General features: G+C 36.9%; 1 protein-coding gene across 2 annotated transcripts in view; it reads right to left on the bottom strand.

Annotated features, from left to right (window-relative positions):
• The window catches only part of LOC122358098 (complexin-1), a 45,228-nt gene extending 22,100 nt beyond the window's left edge, over window positions 1-23,128 (bottom strand). Inside the window, exons 1-2 of one of the 2 annotated variants that reach the window (XM_043257873.1) lie at window positions 22,770-23,128; window positions 21,663-21,775 (exon numbers count right to left, since the gene is read on the bottom strand). In XM_043257873.1, coding sequence (XP_043113808.1) covers window positions 21,663-21,693 — 31 coding nt within the window. In that variant the 5' untranslated portion in view covers window positions 21,694-21,775; window positions 22,770-23,128. Of the gene's footprint in view, window positions 1-21,662; window positions 21,776-22,591; window positions 22,611-22,769 lie in introns of those variants that run through there. The other variant, XM_043257874.1, reaches the window with a different exon arrangement.
• Between the last annotated feature and the right edge of the window lie 224 nt (window positions 23,129-23,352).

Here is a 23,352-nt window from a genome sequence, read left to right as displayed (position 1 = left end):
AATGATTTGCCATTAGGACAGTATTACTCAAGCCCTCAAGAAACCAACAACCAGGGCGCTAATATTAAAGGAAAAAGACTAGATTCTTGCTTCTGCTCTCTGTGAACCCAGGCAAGAAACATACAAATGCAAAAATTAACAATTAAACATACTTTGTTACTGCAACGGTATTAAATGTGGAGCAAATGAAGTGGCTAATAATGATAATAAAATTGTTTGTTTAAAGTAAAACGTACTTCGATTCTGATAACTAGATTAGATTCTTAAAACCTTAATAATTTAATTTATCTGAACAAAGTCTTTAGATATTTGTATTGTAAAACAAGTTGGGAAGGGAAGAATTATAAACCTTATAAGCCTGGCTCATTAATATTTATTAGGTGATAGGTTCACCAAGTAGTCCTGGTTTGCTAATAGGTAGAAAGAAGGTTTTATAATAAAGTTCATAATTTGACTTCCTCTGAAACCAAAATCTTTTCAATATAAGATCAAATATTTCTTATTATATTTGTCAAAGACTAAATTACTAAATTATTTTTGTATGTCAACAATTTTATTTTGTCTAAGAGGAGAAACACTGGAAATAGATCTTCATACTTGGGCCAAGAACCAGGTATGTTTCATGAGCTATAAATGAGAAAAAGCTTTCAGTTTCTCCTCGGTTGTTTGCTGGCACTTGACTTGGCATTGTAAAGTATTAACCAACTAAATATGCCTTTACTTATTCTGCGCAAACATATCATCCTTCGCTGTGACTCGCAGAAGTTAGCCATCGATCTCACAGCCGTTCTGATTCCCAAGATAACTAACATCGTTATTCAAATTCGGGTTCGCCTACGTCCCTCCCAGCCTCTGCCTGTGTGTGACGGAATTTGTTTGCATTCAGTTAATCGTGAGATCTGTGAAAACTCATTCGAGGACAATCCCAATCCCAGCATGACGCTCACGAGAACGCTACGGACGGGTCAGGGTGACACTCGAAAAGCTCTTGAGTTAGTCTCATCAGAATACATTATTCAAATGCACAGTGTTGGTTAAGCAGCTTGGTATTTGCCCTCCTCTTTCATCTTTTTCTCCCAGCAGCCTTGAAAAAAAGCCATTTGGCGAGACATATTGAAGCATGCGTTGAGCCAATAAGCCAAGGTCAAGGACAATTGCGCTCCATGCAGGTCACGTCATTTGTCGATTCACAGGATTAGACTCACTTTATCTTGCCGACACCATTAAGGTGAGGCTGTGATGTTTGGCCTGCTGAAAAGAACATGGTAGCCGCAAGGCTTCTTATCTAGTATAACCAGAAATGAATGCGCAGTATCACCAGTTGAACTGCATGGCTTTGTTGGTCACTATATATATATATATATATGTATTTATTAATTTGCAATTAATTATGGTAAAATAATGTGTAGAAATGTTTAATTCAGTTAATGTTCTTGCCCAGTCCAGTCCAGTACTCTCTTAATGCAGAACAATGTGATGTAGCTTGAATTCAATTACTATCCTCCTAAAAATTCCTCCTGTATGGGTTTTTGCCTTTTATTTGCATCACATAAAGGAAATTACTGTTTTCCTGAATATCTTTACAATCACAAATGTATGCAATAGTACAATAAACAAGTTTTTAAACACAATATTGTATATTTTATAAATATACACATACATATTCTGTGTTTTGTGTAAATTTAGTCTAAAAAATACAGATTTATAATGTTCAAAACTGGGCTTTAAAACATATTTATGTTGTAATTGTTGCTAACGACTGATCTCCTAGTTTTATTTTTTTCAATAATCTGTGTGATTATATGTTTTCATGATGTGGAATTAGGGGGCGGAGCATTCTAAGAGGGTGTTTGGACAAAATCCGTTTAATGCAAGTTTTTGGTCAGGTGTCCTCAAAGAGAGACTTTTAAATGTCAATTGTAAATGCTAATAATTGCTTAAAATCAATTAAATACAACAGTATTTTTGGTCACAGCACACCCATTTTATTGTAAATAATATGAAATAATTGGTCCCATAACTACTTTGTACTACATTTAAATTAGTCATTTGGGACATTGGTAATACATTTATTGTGTACATATGTGTTTTTACATTGTATTTACATTCTAAATCCCTGCATGTATTTAAAACTGTAATTAATTTTAGTAATAACATTTATAAATACACTGATGACTCATTCCTTACACCTTAAACCTGTGCATACACCACCAAATCTGTCACTAATCTTTTGTGTATCCGTCCTTAATAGCAGCAAAGTGTTTACAAAACAATATGACCACAACAAGTTATTTGTACTTATTTTTTTGGTGTAAGTACATAGCAGTTAAGGCCACCTAATATAAAGTGGGACCAAATGTTCAATCCAGAATCCTTGTGATCTGAATAGAGGCCCTTTTCTGTGTTGTTTATCTATTCTGTTCAGGTAGGCGTTCAGGTATTCATCAATCTGAGTTGTCTAGTAATTGCGGAGGGACGGGACCTTGACCTGATTATTTGCTTACAATTTGATTCAGAGTTATGCAGAGTCTCAATGAAGGTGTGAATCTGCAGCTGCTCTCCTCTGAGTCCATTAATCCAGTGTAAATATGACAGTTATAGTGTTTAGGGTTTGTCTTCTCAACCATTGAAGCCCCTGAAACCACAGCAATGAACAAACACCTCACAAGCATATTGATCCAAAAATCCCCATGTTCTCCATTACAATGGTAAGAAGGGCAGAGTGTGTACTTTTCAAGACAGTACTGTATTTCTAATGTCTGATTAGCGATGAGCTGATTTTACTACCTAGCGATGCACATTGTCAATTTATGAAATGAGTATATTCTGTGGAAATTAAGCATTTCTAGAGGTTATTGTTAATGTGCAATCTATTAAAATGAGTCTCAAGCAGCCTAAATTACCTTTTGCCTTTTACCAAGCACAGCTAGCATTACGAAAACACATCTTTATGACTTTTTGTCTAAACTCAAATTTAGAGTGCTGGGGTTTAGGGACTAAAGTGTTTTTGTGATAAATTAAGGTATAATGAAGTATGAAAGTTTCTGCTTTTGTCAGTGTACTTTCACATAGTGATTTGAACGGAATGTGTTTAAGTAGCCGACTGTTGCTATGGTTACTTGATTTGGCCAATATAACTTTTGTTGAATTAAAGTTTTTTGCATGTGTCATTTTTACATTTTTTTAAACTTCATACACAAACAGGTGCAGTTCTACACTGAGAACACAGGTATGCCCAATTTATGATTACTTTTACATTTTATTATGTTTCATTAATGCGCATGTATGAATGTAAACAGTCACAGTATATCACTCTCTGTCTCTAAGGTCTGTGATCGATATATAAATCACAATGTATTTGAATTGATTCATTTGATTCAAGTCAAATTTTAATTTCTATTTTGTGTCTTTTTTTTTCTTCAAAATTACAAATTCAGTGCTTTGATTTAGTTCTGAATGGTTCACAACCCTTTCCTTTAAACCTAATTATTATCACACACGGAGGTTGTAATGTGCAATTGGGACAGAAAAATAAAATAATATAAATAATGCAATGGAAGGTGATATAGGCAGATCTCTCCACATCATGCACTAGTGTTATCTCAGTTCTCTATGTATGATGCTCTGCTGCAAGATGTACAACGTACAAAATGTTCAAATGTTTCAAGGACAGTTGGTGACCTAACAAATGTTCAAAGTTACTTCAAATGTCTTATTACTGAAAGTGAAGATTCTATAACCACTTGCCAAGCCTCTGAGGCATCAGTGTTTTAACTATCGAGAATTCCCTCGTTGTTAGTGACTGGACAAAGACATTAAAACAAGAAGAGCCAAGCAATATGTCGTAGGTTTTGATATATGCTGACTCATTCACCATGCCGACCTTCTTCTGGCTTGCCCAGGAATATCAATAGCTATATCTTGCAGAGCCAGGCTGTTTATTTCTCCCAGCGTTCCAAGCTTCCGTTTGCTATTGCCTCGTTTGGCTCATCTTTCACAGAAAATGTTTTAGACAAGGACAGCAGCAATGGTACAGGAATACCCAAAAGGCACTAGAGGAAGATCTTATTTTAACAGCTCTCCCCTTTTGTATTCAGACTTTAACTTTGTTCTCAAGGCTGTCGGGTTTTGAAGATTTTTAACATGTCAAAACTTTGCTGCAGAAGATTTTCTTTTTAAAATTATGTTTCAAGTGTAAATATTTTGCTAGCTTCCACATCTTTGGTTACTTTGCTAATTTAACAGACCACCGCTTGGGAATTATTCATGATTTTCAGTGAAAATAACGTTCATAACGTGCTAAAAAAATAGGCAATTGTTCTTAAGTGAGAATTAATCATGATAAGCATTTTATCTGTCATTTTTCTTGGAAGAAATTAATATATGCTGTTAAAAATTTAATTGTTTTGAAGGTTGGGGTTTGCAAAGGGTCTAAACTCATATATTATTCAATAATCTCACAGCACAAACATATATATATATATATAAAATATATACATGACATGCAATTTAACAGTAAATAACCTTTAGTGCTGTAGAAAGTTTCCATTGATGGAAGCATTGAGTCGGTTTCTAAAGCAAGACTTGAGGAATTTCCCGTCTGACGCTGTCTTCCAGGAAATGTACTTAAGATAGCATTGAATGATTTATATATGGATAAAAGATGACGCTTCCTATGGTAGGATCATAGATGAACCTCTTGCGACTCGTTTAACCAGAGATCCTCACTTTTCATTCAGTCTTGCAGGCACATTAAGCGTTGGAAGCTTTACACATGGCATTTACATCACTGTAGACCCGGAAAGCTCAGTCTCTCCTCGAGTTATCTGACTCAACACTCAATGAGCCATACGGTGAGTGTGTTGACCCTCTGGCCGTTGCTCAAAGACTCACACACAGTTGTTGCAGAGATGCAGTTGGTGTACACACTGCCATTGTCTGGATCTATTACATTCGTCATTACTGTAATGCATCTGACAGGACCTGCTCACTTGGAAGATTAACCTTTTTATCCTTGAGGGGAGACTGGCAAATGGAGTGGGCATGGTAGGCTTCTGTGCTAGATGCTAAAGAAAGAATGAACATGAACGTTGATTTATTTGGTGCCAGAACCACTTGGATTGTTCGCACACTTGTGTTAAAAGCCTAGAGCTGAACAGTACAATGACAAGTAGGCTCAAAGCAACGCAAACAAAAGCCCACAACAGCCACAGCACCAGCAGGACAACTGCTGATAAAACTAGCATGCATCTGTTATTTGTCCGAATAGATCTGTCAAGAAAGTTCTGGAAATCTTAAGGGCTTTCAGACAATGCTTTGTGGTTTTTTTGTTGTTGATTTTTGTCACAGCACCAACCTCAAATTGCTGTGCCAAGAGAATTCAGAAACAATGCAGTACTAGAATGTCAAAGCGTGTTGTTTGGCAAAAGACAACCAATCTTGAAATGCCTCAGTGTTTGAGTCATTAAATATTTATGTACTTTTTAGTCACCAAGATGTTCATGTGTTGCGCTTAGTTTCAGTGGTTGAGCTGTAATGTCCAACATTGTTTCAAATTCTCCCTTGCATGTTTATATTTGTTTATTTCAATTTACATATCTAAAATCTGTATTTTAATACTATAAATAGGCCCTTGTTTAATATTTTGTAATTCCAATAGGATATATTAGCTTAAGAAACAACATTATTTATTTTCTGTTCCATATTGAAACATTAATTACTTTTTTTTGTTTTGAAGCCACCATAACAAGCAATATGTAAAAGACCAACCTGAGCTTACTGAAAACATTTCTGCAAATATTTGTTTATTTTGTGACCATTTAAGTGAAATTTCCAATGAAGTGTGCCATTAAAAGGGTTCAATTTTATTCAACTTAGTCTAAATATGCACCTCTGTGCACTTTTTGTGCAACACCATTTTCTACGTGCCTTAATGAACGTTTTGCCTCAGTTTTAAAGATAAATGTTCACTGAGTGGATCTAAAACCCAGATTCAATATGTGGGCCCTGCCACATTCTTTTTGTGTTGGCATAGGTATGTATTGCGATTCAGAATTTCAGTATCTGTCGACTGTTGCTAAAAGTTAATGCTCTATCATGCTGGAAATATGCCCTAAACCAAATCCAACCCTAAACCTACCTGGTGTTAATGAATAAAAAAATTATATAAAAACACATTTGTTGACGCAAACTGTGCTCCCCTCTTCTCAAATATGTCTCACACATGTCGTTGTGTGAAAAGTACGCTTTCATTAATTAAAATTTTGTGAGAAAAGGAATAAAAGGTGGTGGTACACCTGGAAGCTATAGTATCTTAGTTTCTTATATGCACTGGCATATTTTTTTTCCCTTGTTTGAAGTGTGAACAAGTCCAAAAATCTGCCAGTACACATTATACTTATGAATAACAAGTATTAATATCTTATGCAGTGTTGCTTCTCAAGTAAATGTGTCTAGTTGGATGTATTTTTAGATATATTTACTGGAAAAGCAGTTGAAAAAATACTGATTAAAACTCATTAAGTCATTTTTGCAGAGTTAAAAATATGGGAAAATTTGAATTACGAGAGACTCCAGCACTGTGGGAGCTACAAGCATGTAGCTTTGATTTTGGGTTTACACCCCCATTCCTGGTTAAATCATCTATTTTAAGATCTTATCGTGTAATGAGCAGATTCTAATTAATCAGCTTCACCCTGATTGCATTGCAGCATCCTTCTTCGCTAATCGAAATCATTAGTAATTAACTGCTTTAAGCATGTACCACCATTGTCCCTGTCTCACCCCTGAAGCCTAGCATATCATTTTGGTTTCCCCCTCATTAACAAAGCTCAGCTTGAAACAGCTCAACTTGGAACATGGCCCACTTTGACACCATGTCCAGTGATGAAGCAGCCTCTGTATTATGAACACTATAAAGCCACTGTTTGCTTTAGGAATGCATTTCTAGAACCACCTCCTTGTCTCATCGCTCCTAGATACTGACATGTTGATTCAACTTTGTTATCTTCCTTATGTTAAAAATGAGCCAAAACATTATTTCTATAATTAATCATGCCTGGCAGAGGTGTAATAGTGACATAAATCATCACAAAAGCAGAACAAACATGATGACAGTTCAAAACAAGAAATATTGTCATTCTTCAAAAATTCTTAAGTGCAATAGATCGCAGATTCTCCAGAACATATTGGTATATTTAATCAAATCAAAATTCATATCTAGAGTATGTGGAATAGTATTACTTAGGTTGAACTATTCACAATGTTAATATTTGTCTTTTAACAACATATATTTTAGTGTAAATACTTACATGTACATGTATCTCATCAAAAACAGTAATATTGTAAAATATTAAAAGAATAATTATATTGTCAAATATTAAAAGAACAATTTTGATATGTTTCAAAATTACCCTTAATGTAGTGTGTAACCAAGCTCTAAATGAATGAAAGCATCCTGCAAAGTTTTAAATCTAAAAGAGCACCATGTATAAAGTTATTCTCTCAAAAGAAACATTTTTTTTTTTTTTTAATGGGTCCCAAGCCGTTTCATGTTGACATGAAAATAAGACATATTGCTCGCTCTGCTTGTTGGTCTTTTCGTGTTGGTCTAAATGAAATTTACTTTCGTAGCGTAACAAGCTCACAAACGTCACTGCTGTCAATGAAACTGACCAATCACTGGGGGATATGGAAAAATGAATCATCGAACGAATCATTTGGAAGTCGTTGAACAAATAAGGTAAGAATAAATGCATATTATAAGAAAATGAAAGTGTTTTTTGACCTTGCATGCATGTCAAACTGTTGTTTGGGACTCCCAAAACTAAAACATGAACCTTTCATAACCCATGATGGGGCACTTTAAATGTAATTTACTTTTTGTGTAATTTATTCCTATAACATCGAAGCTGAATTATACTCCAATCAGTTTTCCTGATTTACCCACCATTAGCAAGAGTGGAAAAAATTGCGTTATTTTCTAACTAGACCATCAGAGAAAAATCAAGCCCAGTCCCCTCTGACCTGTTAATGTAAAGGAAGAGAGGCACTTTTAACCTCCCCTTTGAATTCTCTGTTATTACAGAGCTGATGGTCTCTATGCTGGCCCCCATTTTGAGCTATTACACTGCTATCTCTGTGCATTAGCCACAAATGGGTTGCTAATTACATTCCTACATTAGCTTTGCTCATCCACTGTCTGCTCTGACTTACAATAACAGCAAATGACAGTCGGCCCTCCTCTGATGTTTTCTTCCATAGAGTACTCTGTTGTGCACTTTCTGAGATGTAGCTTCAACGTAAATGACATTCATTGTTGAAGTGTGCTGGAACATCGGCGTGCAATTCCATTCACGTCTCTGACCTTTCCATGTGTAGCCATGCATGACTCTGGAATTGTTCACCTGCAGAATTGGTTGATTGCAATTGATTTTGCTTCCATTATTATTTTATGGGAGTCACGCTATCTGTCTGTGTCTCTGTCTGTCTCTGTCCGCCCCTTCTGTCTTACTCATATGATAATCTAAACCAAGACAAACCAGATGCATCAAATAAGCTTAAATGTTTTCAAAACTTAATTTGTTCCCAGGGTCAAATTAGGTCCTTAATGTGGGCTATGCCTTTTGGATCCCGTGTTATCTTCTTTTCCCAGGATGGGTCGGTTTGGCCCAGTTCGTTTGGCCTGTAGTCAGATGTCTTTGTGCGTTGGAGTGTATGGATAAGACTGATATCACTAGCTGTTGTTTCAAGAACAATGCTGCCCTTTGATGTCTGCACTCAAACAGTCCCAGAAGTCCACCTGTCTGCCAGCCATCCAGATGAGCTCAGCATTTCCAAAAAACAAACAAAAATAGGCTTTCTTCTCAAAAACAAACACTACAGTCCTGAAATCAAGTAGCTTTAACCCAGGTTATTTTATTAGGTGTTAAAACGTTGAAGGAAGTGTAGACACAATACTGCTTTTCTCTCTTTCGTTTGCCCTCTTAACCCTCCTTTTCTTTTCCCTAGAATCAAGCCTGTCTGTTCGTCATCCAGAATGGGCTGACGTTTTAGAGGCATCTCTGATCAATCGTGAAATGCGCTGTCTTTAATTCAGCTTGTCAAAGAATACAATCACTTTAAAGTGATTCACCAAGGCTTTTCATAAGCTGCAGTCAGCAACTTTTTGGTTAAAAATGATCCAAAATCAATATCTGAGCAAGTACATAACCAGACAGTATCCAAAATTATTGCCTTACTTTGGCCCGAATCACAACAGGAAGCTTATATTATCGTTTTTTAATTTGAGCGGTACAGGTACAGGCATAGAACTAGGTCATTACATCACATCTGTAAACTATCCCAGCTACTGCAGGAGGCGCATCGTTTATAGCCTTTTCTCACAGCAGCTGGAATAATTAAAAGTCCAAAAATGCTAAATTACAAACAGTTTGGTGCAATTACGAGGAGTCAGTCAGTCACTGATCAGGAGCAACTAGCTAAAATTAGCAATGCAGCATAGGGTCATTTATCCAAATTGGCGAAAATATCCTGGTTTTGGTTGCTTTATAATTGACACGCTTTTTACAGTCCTCAAACATGTATGTGTTTTTGTATGCCATTGTATGTACAGTATCCCTATTCCCCGTAGATCCCACCTACTCAAGTACACCTACACAACTGGTTGATCACCTGTATGTAGTCATGCCTGCGTGCTATTAGACAAACCACTTTTTTAGTCAAGCTTGAAAACAATATGAAAGCAAAGTCAAAACTCTGACATTTTAGGCAATTTTAAAATCTTGAGCAGCACAGAAAAACGGATACGGCCACATTAACGTGAAAAACATTTTTAGCATCATAGTTCAACTGATTTCAAAATAGTGTTGCTTTTCCACTAACCAGCTATTCTGTGCAAATGCTGGTGTTGCGTGATAAAACAGCAGCCTGTGAACGTCTCATCTGTATAAAGTGCTGAGAAGTCTGATTCATTTTAACAAATCAGTTTAATAAAATAATTCACTGACTCATTTATATGAGTCACACCGATTCCCAGCACTGCACTTAAAGTGACCATTCACCCAAAATGAAAAATCTTTCATCGTTTATTCACTGTAACCTTTTCTAAAAGGACGCAATATATTTTGAACTTTGGAGTCCAAAAAACATCTGACCCCACTGAGTTTGTATGAAGAGAGAAAAATCTTTTGTTTCATGGAAAAAAGAAATGAGTTTGAGCAAATGATGACATCATTATTTTTTTAGTGGAATCTCCTTTTAACATTGTGTTGCTATATTGTATAAATTGCTGTCTGTGTAGTTGTTGCATGAGGTAAACTTACAGATCTTAATAAGGCTGGTGTGTTCAGATTTATTAGTCCTATTAGTTGAGCACAGAACTGGCAAGCCCATGAATTTGAGCAAACCTGCAGCCTCATCAAAACACCAGCTGTAGCCACAACTGGGGATTCTGGAGTGTGTTTCCTATCTTAGTTACTAATTTGTCATTTAGCTCAAGCTTTTATCCAGAGCAACATGCAGTACACTTATTACAGGCACAATCTCCTTGTGCAAGGGCGCAATACTGATGCTTCACAGCTAAACCCTTGTGAATCTGAATTTTTACAGTTACAGTTTCAGATTTAACCCATTAGACTACACTTTCAAAGATATAGTAGCTCTACGCTTTTAATTTCCAATAGTTTATTTGCAAATTAGTGTCAGATGCAACGAGACTGAATGGCGGAATGAGTATGAAATTGAATGGGGTTTATGGTCCGGAAGCAGGAAAATACACACACACACACACACACACACACACACACACACACATACATAGACTATGCCACTTTGCTATAAGAATACAAATAAGGCTATAAATCATTATAGATTTCTGAAGACAGGCATTAAGCAAAAGTCAACTGTAAGTGAGGAAGTGTGTTTGGCAGCTTTTGCTCTCCCTGGCTTTCAGTATTGGCTGGAAGTATTTGTTTAGATGGAGGTGGTGCTTTCTAGCGGAGCTCTGCAGGGACTCTGTAAAGTGTTGGTGGGTCAGCAGAGGCCTCTCCAGACGCCCACTACTCCCTTTTTCTCTGACGCCTACCTTCACCACGTGGGTACGGCTCTGAAGGCATATCGAAACACAAGATTTGTTCTGAGACCTTCAAATGAAATGGAGAAAAAAAAAAAAACCTCCTCTACAAAAGATGCTTTTTCTGTTAAAGTAAATTTTAAAGATCACATAATTCTGGCTTTGATCATTTTTTGACCTATCACCAAATGGAAAAGTTTGATGTGTAGCTTCATTTGGCTTATTGAAAGTTTTAAAATGTTAAAAGCACATGTTTCGGAAGCATGCAACCTTCTGGTATTAGTGTGAACACAATCCTTTTGCAGGCCATGGACTTCCTTTTTATATTCCTAAGGCTGCACACAGTGCAAAGCTCACGGTGATGAATGGTTTCGCAATGGCGTCACTGTAGGCCATAACTCTCCACCAGTGTCACGGGGACCACAGTGACTGCATATGCTGCACAATTTCATATACACCCTTTGTTAAAAGCAAGGCCATTCTCTTTCTCTCTCCTGAAATAGATTTTAGTGGGTGCATAACACCAGGTAGAAAAGTGGTGAGAGATGCTGAATAGATGTGCTTTGGCATTTAAGGCTCAATGAATGTAAAAAAAAAAAAATAAATATATATATATATATATATATATATATATATATATATATATATATATATATGTGTGTGTGTGTGTGTGTGTGTGTGTGTGTGTGTGTTTGTGTATATTTTTGATTTTCGACTGCTTTAATATTGAAGTCTTTTGAACATTTGCCAGCAAACGTGAAGCCTAAAATAGCTTTCGTGTACTGTAGATACTTGCCTTTGTTCTGTTTAGCCCTTCTCCTTTTAGCCACTTAAGGCACTGAAAATTTATTACAACTTTCACAAGAGGGGGAAGGAATGTCCCTGTGACAGATGGTGAATGATGTTTCCTGCTGTCTGCATCAGTGGAAGCTGGGGGGTAATGCTGGGATCCAGTACTGTCTGAAACCACTGACAGTATCACACACTCGTTTCTATATGTGCTGGTGACATTTTATATACTCTAGTTGACCGTAAAGGTGAAGTGTGTAATTATTCTGATGTGAAAGTACACTTTTCTTAGAGTAATGTGCAGTGACAACTATAAGTAAACCATTCGTAGGTTGACTTCCTGAAGTGTGTAAACACTTCAATCCTGTGAATCTGTCAAAACATGGGTTTCTGACATCCCAGTTTCCAGCTCAGCCAAGAGAATGTAAGGATATTTAGAAAACTCGTTCAAGTACAATCATTACCTTACCATTTAAGTTTGGTTTGTGGCACAGGAGGGTCCATAGTGGGGATGTATATTTCCTGAAATACTGTAATAATGTATGCAGGATTTTTTTTTTTTTGCTTTTAGGTGACCTATATTTATATATATATATATATATATATATATATATATATATATATATATATATATATATATATATATATATATATATAAAAAAGGACATTTGTACGTATTGATGATTTATTTAAAAACAGGTACATAGTAGTCCACCTAATATAAAGTGCGACCTTTTTTGGCAATGCTAACAGTCTTTGGGATTACTGTTGCTTTGCTTTTCAGGGACAATATTTTTTTGAAGTTGTTTGTACTCCATCTGCCACCAAACACGAAGCCAAAAATAGCTAGCAATGATCAAAACATACTGTAGATACTTGCAGCCTTTGTTCTGTTCAAACCTCCTTTTAGCCGCTTAAGGCATAGGAAATTTATTAAAACTTTTACAAGAGATGGAATCTGACCTGATATTGATAACTATAACTGTACTGCTGTTGTATCAGCTTGAACAAAGAGTAGGTAGAGCAAAAGAGAGGTTTTCAGAGATCAAATACAGAATACTCAACCAAAAAATCACATTAATGCATGTTCACTTTTGTTTCTGTATCGTTGACAAAAGGTGTGATCTATATAGTAATTATGCCGAAACAGACATTCCATTAAACAGTGTGAACACATAACCTGGGTTATTGTTAGCACAGACCAAACACACACACACACCTCAGTATCAAACACACACACACACACACACACTGACAAACGGTCTAGTAGTTCATCACAAAAGCACCAGACCGCCTAATAGACCTCCACACCAGCCTGTGGGTCATAGCTTGCTGGAGAAAAAGTCGACAGAAAGTTCTGCGACCGCAGTCACGGAAAGGGAACGGCTCACAACCTTTCCAGGCCTGCTGCAGGATTAACTCTACTAGGGACAGAAAGGTTGCCAGAGTTTCGTGCTGGGCCGCGACCGCCATTTTGGACAGGAGTCAAGGGCAAGCGGCGTGTCGGCCAAAAGACCTCTGCCCTGTGCCAGCGAGCGATGGAGTTCTCTCACAGGGATACCGGATAGCAGCTCGGAGACCCAACCGCCAGAGCGTGGCACGTCAAGGTTATCTAACAGCTGACGTCGGCAACCTATTTTTTGCTTGCCGAGGTTCCTTTATGTAATTTGCATGAGAACATTATGGGTGTTAACTTTCACTCATTAGTTCGAGATTTTATGTAGAGTGTGTTGAACTCTCAAGTGACTTTATTGTGTCTGGATGTATTTCTACGCTTCAATTTTACTAATTTAGGTCAGACGTCTTGTGGCTAAAAAAAGTCTTAAAACAAGGACGTTTTAAAGTTTTTGTCATGCCGGCAGACATATAATGATCTTCACTGAGGAGCTCCGGGATACGGAGTATGATAATTGTTCCCTGGGCCAGGCTGTTTTATGGCTAAGATTAACCTCACAATGGTTTCATGACACTGGATTAATATTAGGCCGACTGCAGGAGGAAAGTAACAGTTGAAGAGAGAGCTTTGAGAGTTGCCTGTAATGAATCAAAGAAATGAAATGTCAAACAGGTTTTAATGGGGCCATTTGGACAACGTCGAGCCACATCAGTAGGTGCTAAATCACTTTTTTTCCTTATTTTAACTTTTTTTTTTATTTCTGTCGAGGCAATAATGTGTGTATCGAGAAAGGAGCATTACCTATTTTTTACACAGGTTCTTATAAAATATTAATTTAGTCAGTTTATGAGTGGAGATGTTGAAATGTTTGATAATGGTGTTAAAGATGAGGTGAAGGATGTTGGTAGTTTATGACGGTGATAATGATTACTAATTAATGAGACCTTTCTAATGATCTACTGACACCTGCCTAAATCAATAACTACACTGTACAAAGAGAGAGCTCACTAAAGAGCACTGCCTGTATCGTTTTTCTTACATAAATGGTATTATCAACTAGTCGTGGTAAAAATTGCTGGTACCCTTGATAAATATGATCAAAGAAAGCTGTGAAAATAAATCTACATTCTTTATCCGTTTTATCTTTCAAAAAAGGATTTCAAAAAATAATAAATAAATCTAATCTTTCATTTTTACAGTTAATAACTGATAAAAATCTATAATATAATGAAACGCTTCTTTAAGATAAGATTATACTTTTATGTAATTTATTTGTTGCAGGATGCTTGAATGGTGTAGTTGAAACGTTCATCAGCAGGGGTTGGATGATGAGTCATTTTATAAATACTAATGATTTAAATTGTTGCTCTTACATTATACTAATATTATTCCTTATAACTAAATGCATTTGTTTTGTTTTGTTTTTTCATATCTTATCATTACTATATTGTTCTATTTTAAATGAAGTGAACTCTCAAATGTTAAAAACTCAACTTGCTTGAAAGATCAGTAGAATGTTGTGTTTAAAATGATGGTAAGCACACCCTCAAAGATTCCTATTTTTAATTATTATATTTAATGTATAATTTTCCTGCTAAAATCTTTGAAAAAAGATAAATTAATTTGAGAAACAATACTTCATAACATATTAGGGTTAGTTTTGTAAGTATTATTTATCTTTAATATAGATTAATTTTGTTAATAGGGTTAATAAACTGATTTAGGCTAACTAATCTTGGTCATCGTTAAGCTAATTTTGTTGTAAATTCAGTTTTTATAAATAGTATTTAGAAAGTAAACCGAGGTAAGTTAAGCTGAAAGTGTTGCATAAAAACAAAGATGTGTAGAAATTTTAAAAGGTAAATAAGCTTAAAAAATGTTAAATCATTTGACTGAAATGATTCAGTGACTCACTCATTTGTTGTTAAATGAATCTGTGTTTCTTAAAGAATCATCTGAATGAACGATTCAGTGATATTCTCATTATTTTGTTCCCGAACGATTCTGTGTTTTTGAATTGCTTGCTAATGAAGATCATTTCACTTCCATTTTTTTTCTCCTGTAAAATGCGCTTGCCATGTCAAACTGGCAAAGACCTTATGGAGCCCCATGGCACCGTGTAGGACCATCGGCCGGTCCAAAGTCATGACTCATCCATTTATAACACACATGAATGGCTGCAGCTTGACCAGATATCTAACCCGCGGTCATTCTGGGGACAGAGCCCATCTGTGCTGTGTCTGTATGTGTATGTGTGCATATACGAGTGTGTGTGCAAATGTCTCACTGCATGTGACTTGGCAATTAAAGGACATTGATTGAGAATTGATGTGTTGACAAGGTATCCACAAGGCATCATTTGCACATGAATGGATCACAATGTTAATTTGATGCATGCATTGGTGCATTGTGGGTATGTATGTGTGTGTGTGTCATGATGGCAGGTGTTTTCTCTGTGTGGAACTGAAAGGGCCATTGCACACTTGTAGTCCCTGCAGTTCAGAGCCAGAAACCTGCAGCCAGAGAACCTGCCCATGTGTCCTACCATGTGGTCATCTGATGACCCGAAAGAGAGATGGATTGAGCTAGTGAGAGAGAGAGAGTAAGAAACAGAGAGAGCGTTGTGTTCCGCTCAGAGGTTAAGGTCAGGCACGATTCACAGCAATACTGCTTCTTACACTATCTACAGGAGGGACAGGAAAACATATTGCATCCTGTTCTGGAGAGCCATTTAAACAGGTGTGAAGGTGTGCATGAAGAAAGGAAGTGGGTGTAGGTTTACTAAGCTGTACAGACGATGGCCTTTAACATTTTTGAAGCCAATGATCCCCAAATATGATTATATATATATATATATATATATATATATATATATATATATATATATATATATATATATATATATATATATATACATAGTATTATTATAACATATTAAAATGTTATTTATTTTGTTTAATAAATTTGATGTTTATGGTTAATTTAGCTACTTTATATATGTTTATAAATATATGTGATATTTACTATCCATTTCTCAGTGAAAATGTATTCTACAACCATTTTTTGTAAATTTAGCGTATAGTGATTTTATTTTTAATGTATATTGTTCTTTGTCAATATGACTCTCAATAATAATTATGGCTCTATATATTTTATAAAATATTATACAAAATATTAAGTACATATTAAATAATAATATGCTAAATTTAGTAAATGTTAACATTCTGAACTCTGTTTGATAACCCATGCAACTTTGAGGGCAAAATCGTCCTTAGAAATTAGCTAAATATAGCAAAACATCGCTTTGGGGATGCTTCATAAATAGAGTTCATTGGTCATTGTAGATTTTATTACCCCTTCTTAGCCTGATTTTCCTCCCTTCACTCACCTTAGAGGCTCACATTACAATTAAAACTTGATGACTGTCAGATTAGTCTATGAGTTTGGCTCTAAGAGCTCCTAAAAGCCCTATAATCAATTTAATGTTCGTCTGATTCCAGTCAAAATGCCGGATCTAGCATTTAACCTCCTACCCTGCTGCGGAGGGATCGGCACCTGGCCCTTTCTGAGCTGGCATATTGATTTCAGCACATTGCATTTACCGTTCTTCTCATTACATGGTTAAAAATCATGCAGGCTGAATGTAAGTAATCAGTCGTTTATAGGTCAACACATAAATCAATAGGCATCAGTGCTAGTGCTGCACAGAGCTGGGCTTCTTGACCTCACAGGCTTTAATTTCTCCTTGTAAGATACACGTGATGCACATGGTTGTCACTGTGGTAATCTATGAGTGCAAGAAAATTTCAGACATAACAACTGAAAGTTAACATTAACAATAAGAGACATTAACATTAATAACAATAAGTGTAGAGTCAAATTAATGAAAACAATGACCCTAAAGTCTTTCACTTGTATTGTTACTAAATGAATCAGCATATGTAAATACATTAATTGAATGAATGAACGATTCAGTGACATCTGCATTAAACATTTTTGGGTTATGGAAGCTTCTTATTTTGGTTTTTCAACAGTTTGACGTGCATGCAAAGTCAAAAAACACTTTTGTTTTTCTTATTATATGCATGTTTCTTTTCTTTTTACCTTATTCGTGCATCAACTCCCAAACGATTCGTTCAGCGATTCATTTTTCCAGACCCGTTTTTCAATGAGAACAGTTGTTGTGAACTTTTAACGCTACAAAAGTGGCACCTAGTTGCAAAAAATGAATTTGCATTTTCAGTCAGACAAACGAGAAAAGAAGGACAAGTGGACAATATGCTAATTTTGACGTCAACATGAAACAGCTTGGGACTCGTTTTAAAAACGACCCGTTTCGATGATTCAGAGTCGACTATTTCTTTTGAGTTTTACCTAACACTTTTTAAAATATCGACTACCACATGAATATAAAATGCTACTACCATATAAATATAAAATACCTACTGTTTTCTCACACAAAATAAATGAAAAACATAATTCCAAGGGGATAGCTTTTTTATATGCACTGCCAGCACAGGACAGAAGTTTAAAATGAAAAAATGTGACATAAGTAATAGCTTGTTTTCACATGATTAATTTTTCTGTCATTAAGGTGAAACAAATGAACCTCTGTGACAGCAGTGATGTGGTATTACAGCACCGTATTGCACAGCCATCACTTCAGTAGAACTCAATTTAGTTAATTTCAATTGACTTTTGAAGTTGCGTTGCGCTTTTGATTAGAGTTTGATTAGATTAAGCATTTCCACGACCCACGCTAATGTATGACCCTTTGTCAGATTGGCCCGACAGAACCCCGCAGGAAGTGCGAGAGCGTTGACGCTAGTGCGAAGGTGATCTGATTCAGATCCGAACACCTCAACGCAGTTGTTAAAATTGGATTCAGCCGAGAAGCTTCTGCATATTAATGACAACAGGTGTTAATTTACCACAAATGTGAGCATCCCAATTAACAACGGAAATGGCCTGAGAGCACACTGAAAATCTATGACTTAAACCAAACTTTCAAAATTAAAGCACATTCAGGCATGTCGAGCTTATTAAGAACGCTGACCAACTCCATGCAAAACTCTCTTTACACTCCACTGAGCTGCTTTAGCTGGAGAGATGCAAAAAGAGGGGTAAAAAGAGGAAGTGGTCAGGAAAATCTGGGTTATATGTGGAAGAAAATAGTGCAAAAATGATGTGCATGTCAAGTCACGTTTATTTATATAGCACTTACAGTACAATACAGATAACCTATCTACCTCCACTGGAGGGCATATGTTTTTTATGTGTATTTTATTCAAATCTTGGAATTTACATTCATTTTTTAATACAATATCCGAAATAAGCATTTAAAAATGTAGCTTGAAACATAGCTAATGGTGCAAAAGTCATCAAATATATGAGACAAAATCCAATTCTGTTGTGCAGTGTTTGTGAGGTTTAATGCTAAAAAGCGGCATCTAGTGGCAAAGAATTAATTTGCATTTTCATGCAGGCAAACTCGAAAAGACCAAGTGGGTGGGCAATATGCACATGTTTCACTTTGATGTTGACTTTGATGTTTTCTTTTGAGAGACAATAACTGTATACACTCTTAGATTTAAAACTTTGCAGTATGGTTTTCATACACTTAGAGTTGTGTTACTCGCTGCATGAAAGGTCATTTTCAAAAATCCATAATAAGGGCACTTTAATAAATGATGAAAGAAGTTCAATTATAAGCAGCTCTGCTGAAGGCAAGAGTATTATTGTTCTGTTCTGTTCAGTTCATTTCGCATTTTGTTCTCATCCAATAGTATCAGTGCAGTCAATCGATATTGCTAAATATTAAGTGCATTTTAAATGCCAGCCAAGTGCAGTACTGAGCAGAAGATATGGAAGAAAAGAAAACAGAGCAAATGTAGGTGAAATTCAGCAAGAAAGTGAGATGAGTAAGTGTGAGAGTTCATGTGTGCATGGGGTGGCCTCCCATTCTGGTTGCATTCTGGTTGATGCTGCAGGGATGCCCAGGAGATTTCTCTCACATAACCGTGATTAGTCTTACATCCGTGAGCTTTAGCGCCGAACTCTCTCGCCACATGCTGACCTGCTGCCTCTAAATCTCTTACTGAGCCAGACAGGCCCATTATTTCACTTCAGCCTGAGCTTTATTATCTAATGTCGGTCAGAACCGCATGTGGGGGCCTGTCAAAACGGCTACTGGCAAATGGAGATTGCCTGTTCCATGATTTACAGGATCAATCAACGGTGGAGACTGCAAGCAAAAAAAAAAAAAAAGCCCAGAGCAGCAGTTTTGAAATGGGCCGATATAGTAATGCATTTATGGATGCATCCGAATGATGCAATAAAAGCTTTAGAGCAAGTACATCCAACCTCTTTCATTTATTTGGTATCATGAACTGTTTTTTTGTGGGGGGTTGGGTCAATTTGCATATAGGGTTATGATAAATGCTTAAATGCTTATTTGATTGTACCTTTCCTTGAGGGTGTGATATAGACACTTGTGCATCTGCAGAGTTACAAACCACAAAATTTCACAGTTAAGGGAGTTCATCTCTTCAACATAAAACACAAATATTGTTAGTAGTCTGCAATTTTTTTGTAACTTAGCTTAATCACAATGTTACGCATTTGCATAATGTCAACTTGTCATAATGTCATAATGTAAGCCACCTTACGTCGCATTTATTTATATAAAAATTTTATACAATAAATATTGTTACAAAGCAGCTTTTACACTAACAAACTGGAAAATAACAGAATCATTGAAGCTACGAAATATGAGAGAAATTCAAAGAATACAGTGTCATTTTTGAGCTCAGTTCAGTGTTGATTCAGTTCAGATCAATAACTGTATAAAATTCATTAATATACTTAATTCAGCTATATACATAATGTCACCATTCAGCTCAAGGTAATTCAGTATTGCAAAATTGATCATTTATGAAATGAAGCATTTACAGCTGCTCACGAGACCTGAAACCTAAATATGGTAATTGGCGTTACATTTCCGACATACTCTCTAAGTGGCTAACCAATCACAACAGATTGGGATTTGTAGAAATATGGGGTTTAAAAGCAAAGGTTTTAAACAGAGTGTTTCAGACAGACAGAGGGTATATAGAAGAAGAATAATGATGTGTTTTTGAACATAAAATGGACACTTTCACAATTTATAGCTGATTCTCGTGTGCAGCCAACTGAAAACAAGACGCACCCTGAGAGTCATCATCATTTGCGCAGAACCGAAGCCTGAAACTAAGCTCACCTAAAACTTATTCTCTTGCTGCCTTGCAAGCACTGGTAATTCCTGCAGGAAATGCAAATCTAGTTATAGGCGACTTGAAATCTTTAAAACATAATAACCCAAAAACATCTGAAGCCAGGATCAATTTATCTTAGACACGCACTGCTACTCTTAGAAAAAGGACATGATAGGGACGAGAGAGGAAAGTTGGGAGTAAACATGAAGCTGGGGACCACTCTCTCTTCTCAAGGGTGAAATCCCTTTCCATACAGCTCAGTGGATTTCACTCATTTTCTTTATCGATGGAGCAAGTGGACTAGGGCAGGACCCTCAAGGGCTGCTTTACCCGGCAGCTGGTTAATGAAACAGGTCGTACGCCACCTTTTTATAGCACATCCCTGCTAATCAACTGCCGCAGTCCTGCTCTTGTGACAGCCCTCGGGACTGAACTGTCAATCTCAGTCTTGATGGGGCTAAGTGCTCTGACGAGCGGAAGTCCGCACAGAGTGAGACTGATAAAACCCTCATTACGAATGCAAAGGAGATTAATGAACCACATTGAGATGCAGTTCTGTTTGGACATTTAACGCCAATATTTATGGAATTATTATTATTTATATTAAGCTCGGCAGAGCGTACCGTCAATAGTCAATAATTCTGGCGTGTCATGCCATGCAAAAATAATTAAAATGGAGGAAAAAAAATATAACGAACAACAAAAGGATCATTTCAAAACTTAAACGTAAATAGAGGAAAAAAATATGAATTGTCTTCCTACCATTTTGTCACGAGAACAACAGGGAACTGCGGCAGATTTTGAAATGCGCAAAGGCTCGCGACCTCTATCTACCAGCCCAGTAGATCAAGTGCTTTCAAATGCATCACAATATTATCTTAAACCTCACTGTTTGACTTACAAGATAAGCTATACAAGACTAAGACGTAAGAAAACACACTCCAAAGCAAAAAGAAAAAGCAACACTTGGTTCATTTTCCATCTGCATGCAAATAAAGAGCAGTGCCTGCGTTACAAGCCAAGAGAAAGGTTACATGTAAGCAGATTGAGCATAATGGTATTGCTGTGCAAGCTTACTACATTAGTGTATAGTTTCTATTCTATTCTGTGTGTGTGTGTCATGTTTGGAGAAACGGGACAATCTCAAACTTACCTCCCAACGCTTGCTTCATAACAAAATTCATGATGATGGCTTTTTATTCCTGCCTTCTTCAACCAAATATTACATTCAGGTTTAGCTTTTCAAGTAGTCCCTTGTCGCCAAATCTACAATGTGAAACAGACAATTACTTAACAGTAAGAGCTTAGTTTGTATAAACATCTATTCCCCTTTAAAAAATTAATACATTAAAAAAATGTGAGCATTTTTTCTCATTAGGGGCTATTTCTACCTTAATTGACCTTTAAAATTTCGTTTGAATGTATGCGCGATTTTGTCATATTAAATAATGTGCTTGACTGGATCAAAACCACGTATGTTTAGGTTATACGATAAAACATTACTAAAGACTATAATAATAATCACTGCATGGCATACGCAATACTATCCACAAGATGCGACGTATGAAGGACAGTAAAGGTCAATATACGTCGCGTACAGTTCACACAAAGTGCAGAGTTGTAAAATTACGACGGTCTCCTGTTAGTGTCTTATCGGTGCCTGCTTGCAACTTAACCTTCACGGGGAAAAATAGCGCTAATAACAAGCTCTGGGACAAGCATACATCGTGTACATTTGAAGTAAATCTACAGGGAGCGTTTGTTCTTCTCGTGGGGAATGGCAACATTACATTGCAACCTGAATATCAAGCAACACTTGAGAAAAAGGGGCATTTTGATGAGCGTTAGAGTTCAAGAACGCAAATCTTAGAATAAAGGACATTACAATGTAACGCATGGCTGGATCCCTTAATCTGTGTGTAAACTTTCCCTCATCCATCCGAATCAAACCCACACGCTTGTAGTCCGAATGCACCGAAACATTGGCTGATGAATGAGTCCGGGTGAATCTCGTACGCTGCCGTGTGCCTACTATCTTCTTGCGTCTAAAAATGTGTCAAAGCGACCCGCTGTAGTATTTACCCCCGTTCCCGATGCGTGCCGAAGACAAAATCACTTCCTCGTTCATTGAGGCTGATTTCAGCACCATTGCTGGCGGACAGCTCCCGCTCCATCCCACATAGAGCAAAAGCCAAACGCTCGCGTTCCATCCACACACACACACACACACACACACACACACACAAAAGGTCATAATTACCTGCACGGCGATTTCAAATGTCTCGAGAAGCGGATTAACTCCTCAGAAATGAAAGTTGAGCAGTACTGATACAGCGAGGCTTTAACTGCTCGTTCCTAACATCTCTGGTTTCCAGGCAAAAGAAGGACGTCCTTGTTTCTCGTGCTCAGAGAGGCAGTGTGAGTGTCTGTGAGGGGAACTGCAGCTGCCGCTGATAAAGGCACTCACTGAATCACATGGAGAGCTCCCATCTGAAGCGTCCCATGTTCTGAGCGATCAATTTTTAACGACTGTGGCTGTCGTGGGCAGGTGTCCTGCTACATATTCCCGCTACACGCTTCTGCAATCCCAACGCTGGGGGATGAGCTTATTTAAAAGCGCCTTGCCTTGATGCAAAGGACTTGTCGCATACAAATGGGACATGCATGGAAGGTTGCGTATATAGGATGCGGTGCGATGCTTTTAGTGTAACGGCACGGTGTGATTGAACGATTAAGCCTCCGTTTGCTTGGCCTCACCTCGATTTGTCCTTGAAGCTGTCTGGTGCGACTCTGCATGCGATTTCCTGACCTAGCGTGATTTCAGAAAGTGTGGCCGATATATT

This window comes from Puntigrus tetrazona, chromosome 14, assembly GCF_018831695.1.
Source record: "Puntigrus tetrazona isolate hp1 chromosome 14, ASM1883169v1, whole genome shotgun sequence".
Classification (NCBI taxonomy): domain Eukaryota; kingdom Metazoa; phylum Chordata; class Actinopteri; order Cypriniformes; family Cyprinidae; genus Puntigrus; species Puntigrus tetrazona.
Note: the sequence above shows the minus strand (reverse complement) of the source record. Positions and strands in the feature narration are given on the sequence as shown.